The sequence below is a fragment of the Chenopodium album genome, chromosome 27 (assembly GCF_948465745.1).
Source record: "Chenopodium album chromosome 27, dcCheAlbu1.1, whole genome shotgun sequence".
NCBI lineage: Eukaryota > Viridiplantae > Streptophyta > Magnoliopsida > Caryophyllales > Amaranthaceae > Chenopodium > Chenopodium album.
The window spans coordinates 25,950,001-25,970,270 of record NC_137860.1 but is presented as its reverse complement, the minus strand read 5'-3'; the positions used below and the strand labels follow the sequence as shown (position 1 = coordinate 25,970,270).

At 34.9% G+C, this 20,270-nt stretch overlaps 3 protein-coding genes across 3 annotated transcripts in view; 2 read left to right on the top strand and 1 right to left on the bottom strand.

Moving 5' to 3' along the window:
- Window positions 1-5,120: 5,120 nt before the first annotated feature.
- On the top strand, window positions 5,121-10,381 carry LOC145620577 (vacuolar protein sorting-associated protein 32 homolog 1-like). Its single transcript, XM_081675271.1, has 7 exons — window positions 5,121-5,347; window positions 5,470-5,576; window positions 7,001-7,100; window positions 7,498-7,583; window positions 7,821-7,912; window positions 9,771-9,885; window positions 10,008-10,381. Exons 2-7 carry the CDS (start codon window positions 5,481-5,483, stop codon window positions 10,194-10,196), a joined length of 678 nt encoding a protein of 225 aa, XP_081531397.1. The 5' UTR covers window positions 5,121-5,347; window positions 5,470-5,480; the 3' UTR covers window positions 10,197-10,381.
- A 2,134-nt stretch (window positions 10,382-12,515) lies between these two features.
- LOC145620603 (patellin-4-like) lies at window positions 12,516-14,489 on the top strand. The gene is made up of 4 exons (XM_081675303.1): window positions 12,516-13,496; window positions 13,608-13,732; window positions 13,819-13,963; window positions 14,071-14,489. Exons 1-4 carry the CDS (start codon window positions 12,621-12,623, stop codon window positions 14,326-14,328), a joined length of 1,404 nt encoding a protein of 467 aa, XP_081531429.1. The 5' UTR covers window positions 12,516-12,620; the 3' UTR covers window positions 14,329-14,489.
- A 1,154-nt stretch (window positions 14,490-15,643) lies between these two features.
- Window positions 15,644-20,270, bottom strand: part of LOC145619421 (putative LRR receptor-like serine/threonine-protein kinase At1g05700) — a 14,792-nt gene continuing 10,165 nt past the window's right edge. The window contains exons 2-13 of the mRNA XM_081674107.1: window positions 19,772-20,270; window positions 18,732-19,207; window positions 18,499-18,637; window positions 18,305-18,376; window positions 18,141-18,212; window positions 17,886-17,966; window positions 17,649-17,804; window positions 17,323-17,533; window positions 17,098-17,224; window positions 16,938-16,994; window positions 16,667-16,856; window positions 15,644-16,349 (exon numbers count right to left, since the gene is read on the bottom strand). The exon at window positions 19,772-20,270 is cut by the window's right edge and continues 48 nt beyond it. Coding sequence (XP_081530233.1) covers window positions 15,941-16,349; window positions 16,667-16,856; window positions 16,938-16,994; window positions 17,098-17,224; window positions 17,323-17,533; window positions 17,649-17,804; window positions 17,886-17,966; window positions 18,141-18,212; window positions 18,305-18,376; window positions 18,499-18,637; window positions 18,732-19,207; window positions 19,772-20,270 — 2,489 coding nt within the window. The 3' untranslated portion in view covers window positions 15,644-15,940. The remainder of the gene's footprint in view (window positions 16,350-16,666; window positions 16,857-16,937; window positions 16,995-17,097; window positions 17,225-17,322; window positions 17,534-17,648; window positions 17,805-17,885; window positions 17,967-18,140; window positions 18,213-18,304; window positions 18,377-18,498; window positions 18,638-18,731; window positions 19,208-19,771) is intronic.

Genomic DNA, 20,270 nt, shown 5'->3' with positions numbered 1-20,270 from the left:
CATCTCAACCAAAAGGTTAAGCTAATGGTTGAGGCTCAGGAATATGTTTTATACTCTATCAGTATTATTATTTACTTTGTACAAACTAGTCATTGGATGATTATTGGATCAAACTCATCTAAGTTACATATCGGATAATTGCGTAAATAAATCGTTACAAACTTACAATTAGCAAGTTCAAAAGTCTAATACGGTTAATTAATACAACTCGAAAACACTTGGTAGGATTCGAGTTCATTGGGTAGGAGGAATTTTTGGTCTATACTAAGTTGATTCCAACTAACTTTATTTATTTTTTTTAATAAAAAAGGAAAATGAAAAGGTTGAATGAAAACATACTCCCTCTGTTTTTGTTTTTGTTTTTTTTTTATGCATTAGTTTGACCGACACATTTGTCGAGACACTACTTTGACCATTAATATCTTTAATTGTGTATTAGTAAAAATTGAAACAAAATTATATTATGAAACTAAACATTATGACAAATATAATGATATATTATATAATAATGTTTATTTATTTTTTATAGGTGAAAAAATAAAGTAAACTATATATGTGAATAGTGCAATTTTCAAAATGATGTATAAAAAAAATATAAAAACGGAGGGAGTAAAAGAGTAAAAGGGAGGAGGGACCTGATGTCAGTAACTTTTGTACCTTACCTCCCCAAATTTCACTAGCAATGGCGGGGAAATGAATTGAATTGAATTGTAACCAAGTTGCTTGTAACTGAATGGTAGCTGAATTGTATCATACCAATACCAACAACTTCCCAAATCGCATCACAAACCAATTACCAGTATCAATGTAAACATACCCCATAAACCTCAAGTGGAATTCGCAAATGCTTTCTTTCTCCTCTCTCGCCTAGACCACTTACAGGAATATTACTGGAATTGTACTTCGATTTCGTCGTTCTCGACTCGCCCTTCTCAAAAGGTGTTGCTTTCTCTCTCTTCTCTTAATTTTCGAAATCCACCTTTTGTTTTTCTAAGATAAAACAACAGAGATAGTTGCAATTACTTTTCTGCCCTTAGTTGAGTCCAAAGTGAACTCAACTTACTAATTTAGTATAGACCAAGAATTCCTCATTGGGTAGAGGAGGAAGACGTAAGAGCAAGTTTAGCCTCAAGTCTTAAGACTTGAATGTGACGTCATTTTTTGTGGTCCGCATTAAAAATGATATCATCAAATTCTCGTTAAGGCTCATTAAGACTTACACAAATTAATCACTTTAGCACTAAGACTTAAATATTTGACATACTATAAGTAGAAAAGTGTAAAAAAAAAAAGGATGATAAAAATAAAAGTGAGGTGGGAGAAGTGGGTCCTAATATCAAGTCTTAAGCTGAGTCTTGGGATTTCAAAACTCAATTTGAGACTTGCTTGAGATTTTTGAAGAAAAATGGAAAAAGTCTTAACCATAAGTCTTAAGACTCAAAATAATGATGTCACCCTATGACTTAGGGCTAAACTTGCTTTAAGCTCATTTACACCTAACAGCCCTATAGGCTATAGCTACTTAACACGAGGGTTGTACAGTAAAAAAATCAAGTTTGGTCAAGTGGTTAACTAGTCAAGAATGATTTTAGTTAAGTGATTAGCTATAATTTCGGGTTGCTATTTTCCCACCCTTCATTGTACTAAGGTAGCCAACACGCGCGATGCGCGCGCCATAGCTAGCCACATCTAAAATCTCTTTCGATTTTGCCTTACATTACAAACTAAGTTATTGGCAAATTCAGTGATAGAAAACCTATAAACAAATATTACCTCCGTTAACATTTAGTTGCAACTTTGGGGTATTATTTGAGAGACATAAAATATTCCAAAGTTGCAACTTAATGTTAACGGAGGTAGTATAATTTAGGGGTATATATGTCCACGTACTATTTTTAAAAATACTTTTTTTAAAAAAAGATAATTATATTAATGAGGGTAAATATATAAGTGAATATAAATATTTTAGATGGTATAATTATCCAAACAATATTCATTACAAAAAGATGTACACATTAATAAGGGTATATATGTAAATATACATTTTGAAGGGTATAGTTGACATCTCACTATTCATAAGAATAATCTTGTACTTTTTAAAAGGTAGGGAAAAAGTAGGGATAAAAGGTTCAATTATGAACCGATTAACCGTAATTTTCAATTTCCATTCGAATTTATAGCTAATAATTTGCAAAGATGTGAAAATATACTTATATTTTTCTTGAGATGATAATATTTATGTATAAGTGTAATTGTAATGACATATAAACGATAACTTGAAAAAAAGGATCAAAGTTGAGAGCTCTAATTAATATGATACGGAGTAATATATAATAGGAAAATTTAGAAAAAATAATCCAACTTTCATCAATTTTGGAAGAGTAATCCCAACTTTCGATTATTCTGGAATAATCCGAACTTTGGGGTCTTCTTTTTCTTCAATCCCAAATACCGGATACCAGTTGAATGGGTTATTTTTTTTTTTTGGTTTAAGTGACATGTGTCACGATTTAATTGGTTAAAATACAAAAAAAAAAACAGAAGCCCAGCCAGTTTGGCAACCCGGCCAACCAGCCACCTCCCTCGCCGGACCGCCGTCTCTCCCCCACCAGCAGAGTCGCCGCTTTGGCGTCCCCTCTAAACCACCATGTCCCTCCCCAAAACCCCTACCCAACAACCAATAAAACCCCTCCCTGAAACCCCAACCCCGACCACCAATAAATTCCTTCCAATTTCGGCCATCAGCTAAACCCCAAAAAAGCACCGGCTGCCGCTATTACCCGTCCCCTTGCGCCGCTGATTCCCCTCCTTTCCGCCAGTTTTCCTTTCCTATGCGCCGGTGTTGCGATCCCCCAACCTTCCTCCTTATCTCTCGTTCTCGTTTTCCGGCAATTCAACCACTCCTTACCTTGAAATCTTTTCCTCCAGGCCACTCGAAAACCCCTTAAAACCACCTCCCCTATTCTCAATAATACCAAAAACCCATCCCCCACCATCGAAAACTCTAGCCTCTAGGGTTTCAAGGTGGTGGGAGGAGCAATTTGGGATTTTTGGCACTGGGGAGATGCGGCGGTTCTGTGGGGGAGGGGCTTCGGGGAGGGGGGAAAACGTCGATCCACCGTTACTATGTGGTAGAGGGAGATGCAGCGGTTCTGTGTGGGAGGGGAGACGCAACGGCGTACAATTGGTGGGGGAAGGGGTGACATACAATTGGTGGGGGAAGGGGAAGTTGTTGGTTTTCTTTTTTTCTTTTTTTTTGGTTTTTTTGTATTTGTTTTTTTTTTTAAGTTTTTGACTAATCAGGATTTGACACGTGTCAAGTGCCACCTAATATAATAGGTCATTGACTTTCGTTGACCGATTTGTGATTGAAGAGGGACCCCCAAATTTCGGATTATTCTGGAATTATCCAAAGTTGGAATTATTGGAACAAAATCGATGAAAGTTGGGATTATTATTTCTAATTTTTCCTGTATAATACTTAAATACTCAATCATAGGTGATTTCAATGCGCACAATGCCGCTGCGATACAACCAAAGATCTATACCAAATTGATGTAATCAAGATCGAACAAATTTGTTGAACGAATGTTCATTGTTAATCAATTCGATGGATCAATGATTTTAATGTCGTTTGGACTGTAAATTGATATTTTTTTCATATGTTGAAAGAATAAAGTTACAAGGATTGAAGATGTATTGGACCATAATTTGATATATATGTTAATACTTAAAAAAATTTAAAGTCAACGACATAGATATTAGGTTAGCATTTCTTGAGTCAAGTAAATTATTTTCATACCTTTTTTTTTTTTTTTTTTGAGAGAGTAATTATTTTCAAACTTTTAGTAGATATGATTGAGCAAACATAATACTCAATTAGGGCCTGTTCTCATTGACTGAACTCAGCTAAACTGAACTGAACTGAACTCAGCTGAATTGAATTGAACTGAACTGAACTGAACTCAGCTGAACTGAACTGAACTGAACTGAAATGAATATTTTATAAGAGAAGGAAATTAGGAGCTGAACTGAACTGAACTGAACTGAACTGAATTGAGCTAAACTGAACTGAACTAAATTGAACTCAGCTGAACTGAACTGAATTGAATTTCAACGTATGAGAACATGCCCTTAGTATATAATATTTTCAATTTTCTTATAACTTTTTTTTGAGGCAATTTTTTAGTAACTTGAAATTGACTTTTAACAAATTATTTTTTAAACAAGTCAAGATGTGTGTGACCCCCTATCAAATCGACGCTAATAAATCAAAAGTCAACCCTACTCAGGCAATACCCCTTGGGAGGGTCACTGGGGAAGGTAATGAAATCCTACCCCCAATTTGTCTATTGTTGGTGTTGATTTTATGGCCTTGAGATTATAACACTCTTTATAAGCTCCGTTTGTTTTGGTGGAAAACATAACTATAAAAATGATTTTCATTCCTCTTTTCATTTTCCTCTGTTTGTTTTGATAAGAGATGGAAAACAATTTTTCTACCGGTGGAAAATTGCACTTTAGAAAAGAAGGTATATATATCATGTATGCCACAATTTCCTCTTCACTCATTACTTCTCTTTATACTCTCTTCACATCCTTTCTTTCACTTTATTTTCCTTTTCTCCTTAAGTTTTCTTCTAATCAAACAAACAAAGGAAAACTTTCTTTAAAATCATGTTTTCCATTCAAAATTGTTTTCCTTGAAAAGTGATTCCATGACAATTGATTTCCTTCAAAACAAACGGATTCTAAATGAAATACAATTTTTTTCTACAGTCTATTAGAATACACTAGTTTTCTAAATAAAAGTAAGAGTAATATACACTAACCCGTCACAAAGGAAGATGATAACTTATGTTGTTTGCATTCAAAAATCAAGAACTTTCCTTCCATCTTCCCTTTTTTCAATTTCTCATCTCAATTGTTCATTTGTTTGGATACCATTTTATGTTGGTGGCAATGATTTCATATTGATTGACTCTTTTCTTGTGGTCGACCTCCTCTTACTTCCTAACGAAGTTATATCACATTAACACTCACCACCTAAATATAAATCCAAATTAAATCACCAACAAAATTAAAATTTCTTTTAAAAACAACAAAAAAATAAAAATAAAAATAAAAATAAAAAATCGCGCAGTTTATTAGCGGAGAAAGATAACAAAAGGAAGAAACTTTCAAGTCCCCCCACAAGAGGGCGAGACGAACTACACTTTCTCTCTCCTCTAAATCCCAATTTTCTCTCTTCTTGATCTTCGCTTACTCCCAATTTTTCTGTTCATAATCTAATTAATCGATTTTTTATTTTATTGATTATAATCTCGAATTTTTTCTGCTAATTCAGGTTTGTTTAATTTTGAATTGATCGTCTTTTTTTTCGAATTTCTTGATTTTGTAAGGGTTTAATGTTCTTTGATGGTTTTAGGGTTCTTTGGAATTTAATTTGTTGTGTTTGATTTGTTTCAGGGGAAATAAAAATGTCGTCGAGTGTGTTTTCGAGGCTTTTTGGTGCGAAATCGAGGGAGGCAGCTAATACTGAGAGTACTTTGTCAACGTTGGAGAAATTAGATGAGGTTTGATTTTTAATTTTATGATTTTTTGTAATATATGAGCTATTTAATTGTCAATTTATGCAGAAAAAAAGGTGAAATTTGTTTGATCGAATGTTGAATGGAATAATTTATACTCTGTATGTTATAGTGGATGAATTTGAAAGGAACTAATGTTATTTAGTGATGAAATGTGTTGAAATAAGGGATTATGATGTTGAATGATTTATTGAAGAGGTTAAAATTGATTAGAGAGATGATCTTGGAACTAATTATGTGTTCCTGTGACATGTATGGTTGAATTGTGTTTGTTACTTGTGGAGGCATTGGGTCGAGGTGACATGGCCGGTTGGCGCCTTGTCGATTGCTATCTGGTACTCCGTATTTCATAGCTTGAGTAGTAGTGTTGTGACGAGGCTTCTTTTTAAAGAGAGGATTCGGGATGAAGTGACATTGCTTAGCTTGAGTCGTAGACTTGTGATTTAGACATTCTTAGCTTGAGTAGTACAATTGTCAATTGTGATTGTTCCTCGAAGTTGAAATTGTGAAATTCTGCAAGTGTGCTGACTTTGATTAGAAAATCATTGTCTTGGAACATTTATGGAGTTGTTGGTTTACTTGTGATCACTTCAATTGCCTAGAAACAGTTGCTAGAGAAGCTGTACCCTTCTATTAATTGTTATAGCTTTAAACTTTATTTCTTGTTACATTTTCCTCCTTGAGCTTTTATGAATGGGAAGCACTATGAAGAGAGGTGGAATAAAGGTGTGGGGTCTTCTATACTCCAAGAACTTTGCCCTACGCTCGTTTTCTTGCCCCTATTGTTAATGGAAGGTTGTTGACGGGGAAGTTCCATCAGAGGGGAAAGCTTCTAATTTGTGCAGGATACGTGTCATAAGTTTTGAACTACCAGTCTTTCCAACAAAGAACTTGGCTCTTACACTCATATTATTTTCCTTTTTCTTCTTTCTTCACATCATTCATTTATCTTTTTTATCATTTGTTTGGTCTCTTTACGCTTTTACTGGTTTAATAATTTTAATTCAACAATTACTCTTGAAAATCGTGGTAAAGTTAGAAATTTATTATGGGATGAGGGGAGTGCTATCTCCTTCTGCAACATGCATCTGATTGTGCGAGAACATAATCCTTTTCATTTGATTGCAGTATTCAACATGTTATGCACTGCCTTACCTCTTTGTTTGCCTAGGAGTCCTCCTACAGATGTTATACTGAAACATCTGAAAAAAATTATCTTGCTACCTCCAAAGTTACAGGCAACAAGGTTGTGAATATTTTGTGTGATAATGTTTGTTTCTCATTGTTGCTTGCATGTCTTATTGAAATTTGAATATATATAGTTAGTACATCATGGTGAAACTTTGACCTTTGCTTTTCTCCTTCCCCACTGTTGGTTGATTAATTTATGACTGTCATATTTTTGGCAGACGCTTAAGATGCTTGAGAAGAAAGAGCAGGTTTTAATGAAAAGGGCTGCTGCAGAGGTTGAAAAGGCAAAAGAGTTCACAAGAGCGAAGAATAAACGAGGTGTGTTCCTGGAAATTTCAGTACTTTTCAAGATTAAAATATTATCTATGTAATCTACTGATTTTTATCCTTTCTGATTACATGGTTGCAATGCTGTCTCTTGTATTTATATCATGGTGTTTGTCATTGAAACTTAGGACTAGCTTTTTTAGAATTGGTTCTTGTGTCTGGGAGTTCAAGGCCTGTGATTAGTCCTGATTAAGTTAAGATTTGAGCATATTAACGTTATGCCTTTAAACTTTGAAATTGGAGCTTTAGGATGGATGGGTAATGTTTATTTTGGTCACAACCTATTGGTTATGCAATGACTAAAGCAGGGCATCCATGCCCTTGATTGTGATGGTCTTTGGCTCTGTGCATTTTTTATGTCTGACTTCATTGCTTCTTTTCTGTGAAGCTGCCATACAATGTTTAAAGAGGAAAAGGTTATATGAACAGCAAGTAGAGCAGGTTGGGAATTTTCAACTGCGAATTCATGATCAGGTTAGTACATAGCTATGTTCTCTTATTATTTTCAGTCTTTGTTTACTTCTTTCTCCAATGCTTTGTGTACACTTCTTCAAAACTTTTGTGCTGCGTACAAATGTGTATATTATTTTAAGGCTTTCGTTCTCTTGTACTATATATTCATTGTTTTTTAATTGTTCATATAGCTACATTGAGTTGCATGCTATGACTAGTCCATAATTATGAATTTTGTGTTGCTTTATTGGCTTGCAGATTATAATGCTCGATTCTGCAAAGGCAACAACAGAGACTGTTGCTGCTTTAAGATCTGGTGCTAGTGCTATGAAGGCCATGCAGAAAGCAACGTAAGTTTCAACTTCCTTCAATTTGAATTCTAGCATTCCTCCAACTGTTTGCTCATATTATATACTCAGTAGGAAGTCTGATGCCCCTACCAATTCCCTCGCAAACAAAAAGTTAATGTGATTGGGCAAATATCCTGTGAAATGTCATTGCAAATTTACAAGTGAGAGCTTTGATGTTTTAACTATCCCTTTTGAGATGAGTTTTTAGCCCTATTTCTGCTCGAAATCAAATCCATAGTATCTCACTAGGTTTAGGTATAATCATACATTGGAAAGGCTTAGTCCGAGCTGGGCTAGTCTGGTATTGGCCCAGGTGTCTTCGATTTAGATTGGCACACCTTATATGAAGAGCCAGGCGTGCCAATCTAAATCAGCCTGGTGCTAGTGTCTAACTGCTTCTGTAACTAGACTGGGTGGATATAACTATATAAGGTATTTCATTTGTCAAGTTCAAATACTCTTCATGATTCCCCCCCCCCCCCCCCCACCATCACCCCAACCCACCCCACCCTCGAAAAGAGTTTGGATAGGAACCTATAAAGAGCTGTTCTTTGCCATCTGCTATAGCCATGCTTGTCCCATTCTATTTTTATTATCATCCCCTGATTTTATCAACTATGTGGTGAATGAGGCTGGTTACGGCACAGGCATGTAGACTGTGACTATGTGGGCACATCGCACGTTTGGATTTGATCTGACCTTAGTCAGAGCTAGCCTGTGTCTTCACCAACTTATTTTCATTTTATTTACAAAGTTAAGCTATAATTCTATTTCTTGGGGTGGGTCTAAAGTTTCTAAATTTCACTGTGGAATCATTTTATATGCACTGTACTTGAGTGTGAAGCGGTTGGATTATGGCGAACAAGCTGTTTGTCCAAAAGAAAGAGGCAGAAATTTTAAATAAAGATGATTGTTGATATAACCTGGAAATTAGAGGCAGTAGTCTTCCTTAAATACAGCCCCCACTGTGGATTAGATCTTTGATGCAATGTAGGATTGAAGCTACTACTAGTGTTTTCATACGAGACTAGTTATTATTTTGTTACACTACTTGCTGTCATTACATTGATCTTATGTCTCTAGCCGGCCATTAGAGACTTGATTTTTCTGAGCACGCTGAGTGGGTGCACTTACATGTGTTACTGTATCTTGGCTGTCCCATATATGTGTTAAGTAATTCTCACTATAAATGTTTTTCTGCATTTGGTGGTTATCATTTCAAACCTTTTTCTGGCTATTGGATTGTGGGCTTTTGGGTTCGCCGGTTCGATGTACCTTTTAGAGAGTAGACAGAACCTAATCAGGATGCATTTCTGTATATTTTATTTGTTCACTTATTTCTGAGGTTGGGTGGAATTTGGTATGATGCATCTATCTCCACGAACTCTCTGGGGCAGGGATTCTTGCAAATTTTTGCCGGATGATTAAGGGTATGTCTTGTCTTGAATAAGGGATTGTTACCGTCAAATTATTAGATAAAAATAATGTGCTTCCATTTCTAGATCTAATGTCTAAGGGGGGCTAGGAGCCTTTGTCTAAAACAATTAGGGGCTAATCTCTAATGCTTCTGATCTAAAAAATAATCAATTCAGCTAGTTTGATCAAAATTCGAGTTTTAAAATTGTCCAAAATGAGCTTAAACCAAGCCAGAAGATGTTCAATTGTTAATATATTGGGCTATTGGCTTTCAACTGAAACTAGTTAGTGATCTTTCCTTCATAAGACATAGTTTCCTGTAGGTGCAACGGTTTATGGGATTCGGTGCAGTAGTAAAAGAAATTCTAGGCAGAACTGCAATTTTTATCTCTAAATTCAGCATGATTGTGGTTTTGAGGAAGTTGCTTATCTTATATTGCAGGAACATTGATGATGTCGACAAGACAATGGATGAGATCAATGAGCAGACCGATAATTTGAGACAGATACAGGAGGCACTAGCTTCACCTATTGGTGGTGTAGCTGATTTTGATGAGGTAAAGGTTTTTTTCTAGTCTTTATAATCACAAAGTACTTGAAGAGGTATAGCTCAAGAAATGCTGTATCTCATTTACTCCGTAGTATTTACCAATACTCACCATTTTTATTATTTGTGAAGGATGAATTGGAAGCCGAGCTTGAAGAACTTGAAGGAGCTGAGTTGGAAGAACAACTTCTACAGCCAGCTATAACTGCCCCTATGGCACCAGTTCGAGTTCCAGCTGGCAATCCACCTAGACCGACGCCTCAAAAGAACTCTGAGGAAGATGATGAACTTGCTGCATTACAAGCAGAGATGGCGCTTTGAACACTTTTCTTATTTTTTGTGTTTATAATCACGCCCCAGATAAGAAAATGGCTGAAAAAGGAAAAGATTAAAATTGGCTTATTGATTGATGGAGGTATATTGAAAATTGAGTGTTGATAGCTTCTTGTTGTCATGTATATGACCTCATTTTTCTTGCTAACATTAATGCAAATATTATTTATTCCGTTGGTGAGAAAATGTGGTTTGTATAACGTTTGGTTTGGTGTTAGGATCCATATTAAGTATAACCCTTTCAACTTAGATAAAATAGAGTAAAAAAGCTTGGACAAATGATTTCTGCTATTGTGAGAATAATTTTTAAGAAATTTGTATACTACTAATGTTGGGGGAAAACAAGTTTAGCTATAACAAAATGGAGTTCAAATAACTGAAGTTAAAGCAAAAAAAGGCAATGTATAATGCAACTTATTCCAGAAAATGTCTTTATTTCATAGTTGATCATCAAATTAGCTTAGATCATACTTTGTTTTTATTTGTTTTACTTCGTTTATATCTTTGATTTCATTGTAATATGTAAATTTTATAGTATTTAGAAAAGTAGACCTAAATACTTTGAAGGTAGAGGACTCAATTATGGACAACCAACCTTTATTTCTCAAGCATTAGAGTAGTATTGTACAAATAAGATTAATATTTAATTAGCTGAATCATATTAAACCTGATTAGATCAAATCAGATGAAAGTAGGTGAACATTAAACAAAGCATGAACAAAATGGAGCCATAGTAGTAAGATATTCTTGGACTTGAGAGCTGCTAGTCAACAGACCATGTCAGACTGTCAGATATACTGAGATATCATATCTGTAACTTGCATACCGGCATTTCGCTGTCCTGTTTTTCCAATCCTGGTCAAATACTGAAGATAGCTTCAAATTTTATTCAAGCTAACTCAAGCAGTATTCAATCTTATCCAGTGTACTGCAATTTTATTTGGACCAGTACAACTTTGTAATAATTATGAACAGTTTTCAGTAAATTAAGTACACACCATATGCATAAGGTTAATGATATACGTAACCTTACCGGTATGCTGTAGGGTTATAGATATAAATATTATTAAATTATTAAAGTAATTGTACCGGTTGATCTTCTTAGGTTAATGATCGTCATAAAATTTAACAAAATAAACAATTGATATTTATCATTGAGGAATATGACAAATTGACAATCACATCATCATATGGTTTTATCTATCAGCAGTAGCATAGGAGCACATGCTATGATCCAACCAAGATATCCAAGTTGCTTTTAAATGCCAATCATCCCTATAGACTATAGGCAATGTGCCAAAACTCCCAATCTATACAACAAATCAACAATATTATATTTTTAATTATTTTTTAAATTGGTTTACAAATACAATACATAAGTTTAATCAGTATTCTTAACTCCCTATAAGTAAATTTTATATACCATCAAAAGTGTTGGTCATAAGGAACAAATATTCCAACATTAAGGTTTGCAATTGTTCAATCTCGATTAGTGACACTCAGGCAGTAGCAATGGTAATAGTCAAGCAATATTAAGGCAATAATAATAAGGTCTTTTGCGGTTATTCCCGATTAGGGCGTACTTGGATTGGGAGTAATACATTAAGGGAGTAATAAAAGTCAAACTAAGCAAAATGAATGTGAAAATAGGGAAGGGAGATAGTGATGGTGTGATTGTAAGAAGATTATGTAGTAATGGTACGGTGTGAGGTGAAGAAAAGGAATCAATACCCTCATTTTGGGGGTAATAGTTACAGTAGGGGAAGGGTGGGTAACTATTACCCTCATTATGAGAGTAATAATTCCTCCATCTCTCTCTTCTTCTTCTTTTTTTTTTTTTTTTTTTTTTTTTAATATTTTTTTTTTTTATTTTTATGGCACAACTAGTTTCTTTCATTTGTAAGCACCATGTCTCCTACAACAACACCTCTAATTACTTTTGTTTTTTTAAGTTCGACTTTTATTACCCCTTAATGTTTTAACCCCAATCTTGGAGTATTTTTTTGACAGGGAACAAAGCTTATGTTAAGTTGTTTACCGTTTTGGTGTTTTTTGTTCCTTAAACTTATGAGACAAACACAAATCATGTGGAGTTTGTGGACCCAAAAGAAGGCTGTCCTCTACTCCTCCAGCCTAGCCAACCATGCCCTAGGCAAAGGAATCATCCTATTTTATTAACGACTCCTCTTTTCATGGCCCCACCTTAAGTAACCGTTTGAATTAAGGGACCACTAAAATTGTACCGTTTTCAAATTATATAACCGTTACATCCTCTATTTCCCCTTTTCCTCCAACTCAAAACCCTTCATTTTTCTCCAAAAATACCCAAATTAATCATCTGGGTTTTTGATACCCTTCATTTTCATCAAATTTTACCCTTCAATTTTTGAGATTAGTTCTTCAAATTTCAATATGACTGTTGAGGTTTCATCAGTTGAAGAAACCCAGAAAGAAGAGGTTTTAATTTCTGAAAAAGATGCTAATTTTGTCAATGAAGAAGAACCCCAAAAAGTTGAGGAAAATACCCAAAATGTAGATGATACTCCTAAGCCAAATTTGGTTGAAAAGAGTTCATCTTATAGGGAGGAGAGTAATTACCTCTCCGACCTTAAAGACGGCGAAAGGAAGGCCTTATCCGACCTCAAAGCGAAACTGGAAGAAGCCATTTCATCCGATTCCTTATTTAAATCAGAGGAGAAGAAAGCCGATAACCCAGCCGAGGAATCGAGCAAACAACAAGAAGGTGAGACAAAGATTGAAGGAGATTATGAGGGTAATATTTCTATTTGGGCTGTACCTTTATTGCCTAGTAAAGGCTCAGAAGGTACTGATGTCATTTTATTGAAATTTTTAAGGGCTAGAGAATTTAAAGTTAATGATGCATTTGAAATGATTAAGAAAACCCTTGTTTGGAGGAAAGATTTCAAGATTCAATCCATATTAGGGGAGGATTTAGGGGAGAATCTTGCAAATGCAGCTTATATGAATGGTAAAGACCGCGAAAATCACCCGGTTTGTTACAATATTTTTGGGGTGTTTGGTAATCAAGAGTTGTATCAGAAGACTTTTGGGAGTGAGGAGAAGAGTGAGCAGTTTTTAAGGTGGAGGATTCAGTTTATGGAGAAAGGTATCGAAAAGCTCGATTTTAGGCCAGGAGGTGTTACATCAATTCTTCAAGTTTATGATCTTAAGAATTGTCCTGGTCCTTTTAAGAAGGAAATTAGAAGTGCTACTTCTAAGGCTGTTGGACTTCTTCAGGATAATTACCCTGAATTGGTTGCTAGAAATGTGAGTCTTAAAATAGTTTGGCGTAATTTGTTAATTTATATACTGTATCGTTTTGATGTAGGATTATATGGTCTAATTTTGCTAATGTTATATGGTTTATTTATGTGACAGGTATTTATTAATGTGCCATTTTGGTACTATGCTTTTCACTCCCTTATTTCACCTTTCTTGACTCAAAGAAGTAAGAGCAAGTTTGTTGTTGCTAGGCCAGCTAAAGTTACTGAGACTCTACTCAAGTGAGTAAACCTTCATTCTTTGTTAAATAGTTTGCTTAATTTGTTATAAGTTTTACAAGATGCTTAACATGATTGTTCATTTTCAGGTACATCCCATTTGATGAAATTCCAATTCAGTACGGTGGCTTCAACCGCGAAAATGATATTGAATTCAACTCTGAAGAGGGGGTAGTTACAGAAATTGGCTTGAAACCTGGATCAACAGAAATAATTGAAATCCCAGCAGAAAATGTATGAGCAAAAAAAAAAAAATTCCCATTTTCTTAATTTTACATTTTTACTGATTTGCTGTCATTTTTTTTTTGGTCTGACAACTGTAATTTTTATTACAATAACAGGCTGGTGCAACATTGATATGGGACTTGGCTGTTTTGGGAGGGGAAGTGAGTTACAAGGAGGAATTTATTCCAACAGATGAAGGGTCTTACACCATTATAATCCAGAAGGAGAAGAAGATGGATTCGATCGAAGAGCCGGTTCGAAATTCATTCAGAAACAGTGAGCCTGGGAAGGTTGTGCTTACTGTCAAGAACAATTCCAAGAAGAAGAAGCGCGCCTTTTATCGATACAACAATCAGAAGAGTTGTTCTGCTTGAGAAATTTAAGGACTGATATAGGGTGTTTGTTTATATGCTTAATTTATTATGTTGATTTTTGGTTGTTTGTTTAGTAGAAATTCTTTTAGGTTGCTCTTGGTTTATTCTTTTGTTAGGTGAAACTTGATGTATTCATTGGGCTGATTAATTCAATTCTTTTTTAGTGAAATTGTGGATCGTTTTTCTCCAATAAATATATCATTGCTTTAAATTTCAAAAACCCAATTTACATTTCTTGTTCAATGAATAATTAGTGTACCATAAACATTATCATTTGAAGGACAAAGCAAAATTAAATCAAAATAAACTGGAAAATTATACAATTTATGCAGGGTACAAGTGTGAGTAGTGTCACACATTGAAATATAAAGTTAAAATTAACTTATAATTCCGATGATTGGTTTTAGGATGGAACCTCACTTGGGCGCTATAAACGAGCTGCAGGAGCCATTGCTGCTGTGTAAGTAATAGCCGGGTTCATCTCGATTGAATTATTATTAGATTCTATTATTCAGTTTATTCCATTCAGTTCCATTTCTAAGCACTCTTTCAGTTCTGTAACAATGTGACTTATTGTTGGCCTTTCAACTGCAGTTTGCGTAACACATGCCAGAGCTATGCTTGTGACTCTTCAAAGATGATTGGTTTTGTGCAATTCTTGCAGCCTTTTATCGACGATGTTCCAAATGTCACCTCTTTCAAGTAATGGACTAACCCATCTGATTAAACTAGTTTGCTCATCATCTTTTTTCATGATTGCTGTTTAGCCTGTGTAACTCCAAGACGACAACCACAAAACTGTATAAATGCTTTTCTCATTCAGCTGTTGTGTAATATGATACCTAAACAAAATGCGCCTACATGTCATATAAGTTGGTAAAATGCATTCAATTCCGTTGTGCCAATGACTCTTGTTGATACATAGGATCCATTTCATCAAGAAAAATTTTGGACAAACCGAAATCTGCTTTCCTTGAGGCCTGGGAATACCCACAACTGTTTCTTTTGAAAGTTTTGCAGGTGTAAATTGGGAATGGATTACATAATTTTGTCTAGTTTTTTGAGATGGTTGTTTTACTATTAGATGCTTCTAAAACCTTCAGGTATACACTTCAATGAGAAAGAGACGTACTATATGTGTGAATATAACATTTCATTCAGAGAGGATAACATTCTAAACCTCTTTATTAACTGTGACATCTATAGGGTCTGTGGTGCATATTTTCCTCTTGCATAGAAATTTTGGCACCAAGGTACCCGAAATATTGAGAATGCAGAAGATTGCAGAGATCTAAATAGCTATTAAGCCGTAAAACAACAACAACAACAAAGCCTTAGTCCCAAAATGACTTGGGATAGGCTAACATATGTATATTTGTAACCAAAGGAAAAAGAAACCAGCATATGTATATTTGTAATCTGATTCCACATCATGAAAAGTATTAATAACGAAAATTACTAATTGTGTTTCACACAAAGGAATGGAAATTACCTGCAGACTTAATAGTTTGTAAATGCATGCATAGAATGCAGCAAAGCCAAAGTAGAAAAGCAAATGTAATTAATAGTCTGCAATGCAATTAAGCAAATAACAAATTATTGACTCTTATTGCTATCTTACTTCTGGAGCCATTTCTGTGTTCGCGGTCACTAGGCACATTTCTGTTGAATCATCAGGAACTGTTGTATCATGTTCAGTGTTCAGCACCATAGCTAAGCACTCTTTCAAATCAGTGACAATCTGACTCATTGTAGGCCTTTCCATTGCAGTTCGCTTCACACATGTCATAGCTATATCTATTACCCTCCAAACAGAATTCGTGTTCTGAACTTCCTGTAACCTTCCATCCAGGATTTCCCTCATATCCCCCGTTTCAAGAATGGGGATCACCCATTGAACCAACGTTATAACTTTTTCTTCAATATTCACCATTGCCTCTTTACCTGTGATTAACTCCAATAGAACCACCCCAAAACTGTATACATCACTTTTCTCTTTCAACTGCTGGGTTTCATGATACCTAATCAAAGATAATTGTTAATATACTATTTATACATATATCACTCTCAATAAATCCTAGCATGCTTTGGTTTCAAAATTCATTGATTTTTTCATATACACTAGATTATAATCAGAGCACATGTTCTTAATGGTATTTACTGCTTAATATGTAAATCAATAAACAAGTATGAGTTATGCATAAACAAGTATGAGTTATACATAAATGAACTGCTAATGCCACAAACGGTTTAGATTCCAGGAAAGTTTAATCTTGTCCAGCATTTTTTATATCCAAAACATTGCATAATAAAGGGCTGGGTTTTAGGATGTGCTTACTGAGGATCGAGATAACCTGGTGTACCGATCACCCTTGTTGATACATGGGTTCGAGTTTCATCTGGGAAAATTTTGGACATACCAAAATCTGCTATCTTTGCCTGGAGATTTTTATCTAATAAGATATTTTGAGTTTTCACATCTCTGTGGACTACAGGAGGGCTGCAACCGGTGTGCAAGTATTCTAGTCCTACAATTAAGATTATGTGTAAACAAAGTCATGATTAAACATAGCTTGATATAACCAATAATTTCCAAACTGCTTGCTGACCTTGTGCAGAATCTAATGCTATCTGGAGCCTCAATTTCCAACTTAGTGGCTTCGAAGCTGGTGCAAACAAAAAATGAAGAGCACCATGAATTTCCCATAACACAAAATGTTATAACACTTGTAAATTAATGCAACAAATTTAGCAAGGTATACAGCATACCTGAGAGATTAGACTGCAAGTTTCCACCAGCCATATATTCATAAACTAGAGCTAAGGTTGTTTCTTCTTCACAGTATCCAATTAGAGAAACCAAGTTTTTATGACGAATATCCATTAAGAGCTCAACCTGTTGTTAAAATGAATGCGGATCAGTTTGGGGAAAAAAAAAAAAACACAAGCAGCCATGACCATAGATATTCAATTTCCAACTTGTTCTCATCAAACCTCTGTTGTGAATTGTTCAGAAGCATGGATTGACTGAGACAACATTTTAATAGCCACTTCCGTGCCATCATTTAGGCGACCATAGTGAACTACTCCAAACCCACCCTTTCCAAGCTCTCTTTGGAAGGTATTGATGATGCTTGTTAACTCGGAATTAGTAAAACGTGTGAATTCACCCTTCCTTTTGCCATTTCTAGATCTTTCATACACTCTGTGAGTAAAAATTCAGTCATGAACTAAAGAATCCGAAGAGTATCATGATTTAAATCACATCATCATTGAGAAATATACTGAAAATAGGTAACATAACATATGTTGAATTGTACCTAGCAGTATGTCTCTTGTATATACAAAAAATGATGAAACCTGCAACAAGAAGAACCAATAGAGCAGAAATTACTGCTATATAAGCTAGGTATGCTTTACTTTTCTTCTTCGAAGTACAGGATCTGCTCGAACATAGACCTGAAATGTTTTCCACACTTTGACCAAAACAACATGAACAAGTCAGATATATATGCTTATGGGAAGGGGATTTTTCAAAGAGAGAAAGCTATAAATACCTTAAAGACAGTGTTCCTGCTGCAGATTTTTCTAGCAGAAGTTCAGGAACTGAACCAGTGAAGTTATTTTTTGAAAGGTTTCTGCAAACAGTGACTGTGTTAGTACTTTCACATCTTTGAACATATAGTGTACCCCTGTCTGAATTTAGCTGTCACTTTGCTAGTCAATTATGCCAACAAATTCACAACTAATTTCAGACGGAGGGAGCTGAGAGGGGAAGAAAACGAGAGAGAGAGAATGAAAAGTAAACATACAAGGTTTTTAACATTGGCAAGTCTGCGAGAAGCTCAGGTATCATCCCACTGAGGTTGTTGTTTGACAAATCCCTGAAATTAATGATATTATCCACAGGTAAGAATCTTGGAATGACTGAAATCATGCAGACCTCAAATCAAAATACAGTTTTCAAAAACATTACAAGATTTGTAATGATGTAAGATCTGCAAATGACGCTGCAATGTGTCCTATAAGTCCTTTTGAACTAAGATTCCTGATCACATAATTGAACGGATTAACTTCAGAGCTCGTTAATTACCAATTGAACAAATCAAATAACTCAAGCAACTAAAAGAAGTATGATCATAAGTTCAGTTAGCTTGCTTCAAATCTTACACTGATGTTATTCTGATGATATTAGAACCGTCATAGTTGCAGACTACACCAGCCCATGAGTACCTCGTTGGAAAGCATGGATCTCCTTGCCAATCGTTCATCCGCTTATAGAATGACTTGATTTGGTTGAGAGCAAGAACTAATTCAAGTGTAAACCAATTGACATCATATCAAAACACAAACATTCACTAATCATTCCGCGATAATGATAGATTATGTAGTTAAAAAGTTACCATCAGCTGCATCAGTGGACAGTTCTGATATTTTTTTGACAGTAAACACTTCAAAGGCATTCAATATTGGAGGAAGGGTAGAATTCTTGGTACTTTGGATGGTAATATTGAGATAGGAGTCAGTAATTGGTTTCTGGTTGTAAATGGTTACAGCTTGTAAGTAAGATGGTGTAAAGGCTTTGGTATGTTGCAGGCCATTTATGAAGCTCTGAAATTCCCTGACTTCACCTTTACGAAGTTCTGAAATCTCAGCTACATGGAGGAAGTAGTAAAATTCTGTGGTTATATCAATTGCTTGCTTGTAGAAAAATACTATAGGTTGATTAAGATATTTTGGTACAAAGGCTGATTTCATAACTGGTGATGGCAATGAATATTCATCTTTCCTCGAGTCAACTTCAAACATGGTCTCAATGAAGCTCCCGGAAGTTGTGTGTCTAGGTGTCCAAATGCGGTCAAAGACATCATCCTTGTATCTGAAACAAAGGTTATTCCCAAAACCATAGAATAAAATGAAGGTTATAGTTATACTATATAGTTTTCTTTTTACACTTTGATCATCACATAAGTACCACTCTAAATTGACTATCATCACCATTTTTAATGCAAATTATATACGAAGTATTACAATGTGTTCTCTTCCCGAATTTATCTGAACTAAACTTATATAAACTTATTTAAATTTATTACGAATTAGATCTTATCAAACTTATTAGACTTGTACTAGAATTCATTAAATCTGATTGAACTTATTAAACCTTATTGAATCTTATTATTAGACTTGATTAGAGCTTATTGAAACTTACTATTAGACTAGATTAGAACTTATTGAAACTTATCAAACCTTGGTTAACTCATTAAAACTTATTAGATCTTATTCAACTTATTAAACCTTATTGAACTTATTAGACCCTATCAAACTTATTGGATCTTAATTATTGCAACTTATTTTAACTTTTTTGGATTTATTAAACTAAAACTTATTTTTATAAGATGAAGAGAACGACAAGTTGTATAAGAAATCCATATGCTGAACTTACCTTATTATATTCGAGTTCAACGAATTTGTCAAAATGTAATTTCGACACAAAAGATCAAGCGAGCCAGAGTCCCTCTTATAGGTGTAGTCAGGTAGAAGCCTTAGCTCTAATCCTGATATAAAAGGTGTTCCTGAATCTGTATTCGCGACGCAGACATACAAGTAATCAGTGGATGGTATGTGTATGATTTCTTTCTTCACATAGTGAGATGAATTATCTAATTTCACAGTGTCCCAAACGTCAACCCCAAGGAGAAGATCAAATGTTGGAGGTTTATTCAGGGAATCGTAGTTTCCATACAAAAAATAAGCTCTGATCAGATAGTTTCTGCCTTTCCCTTGAGATGGTTTCAGAGTATAGCAGTTCTTGGTTCCCTCAGGAAAACTTCTGACATTTGTGAGCTGCTGCTGTAAGTTTTCTGTTTTGTGTTCTGGAAGAATGTCCATATTTATGCCACTGTCAATATATTGTTCATCGGTTGTGTAATATAATGTTGTAG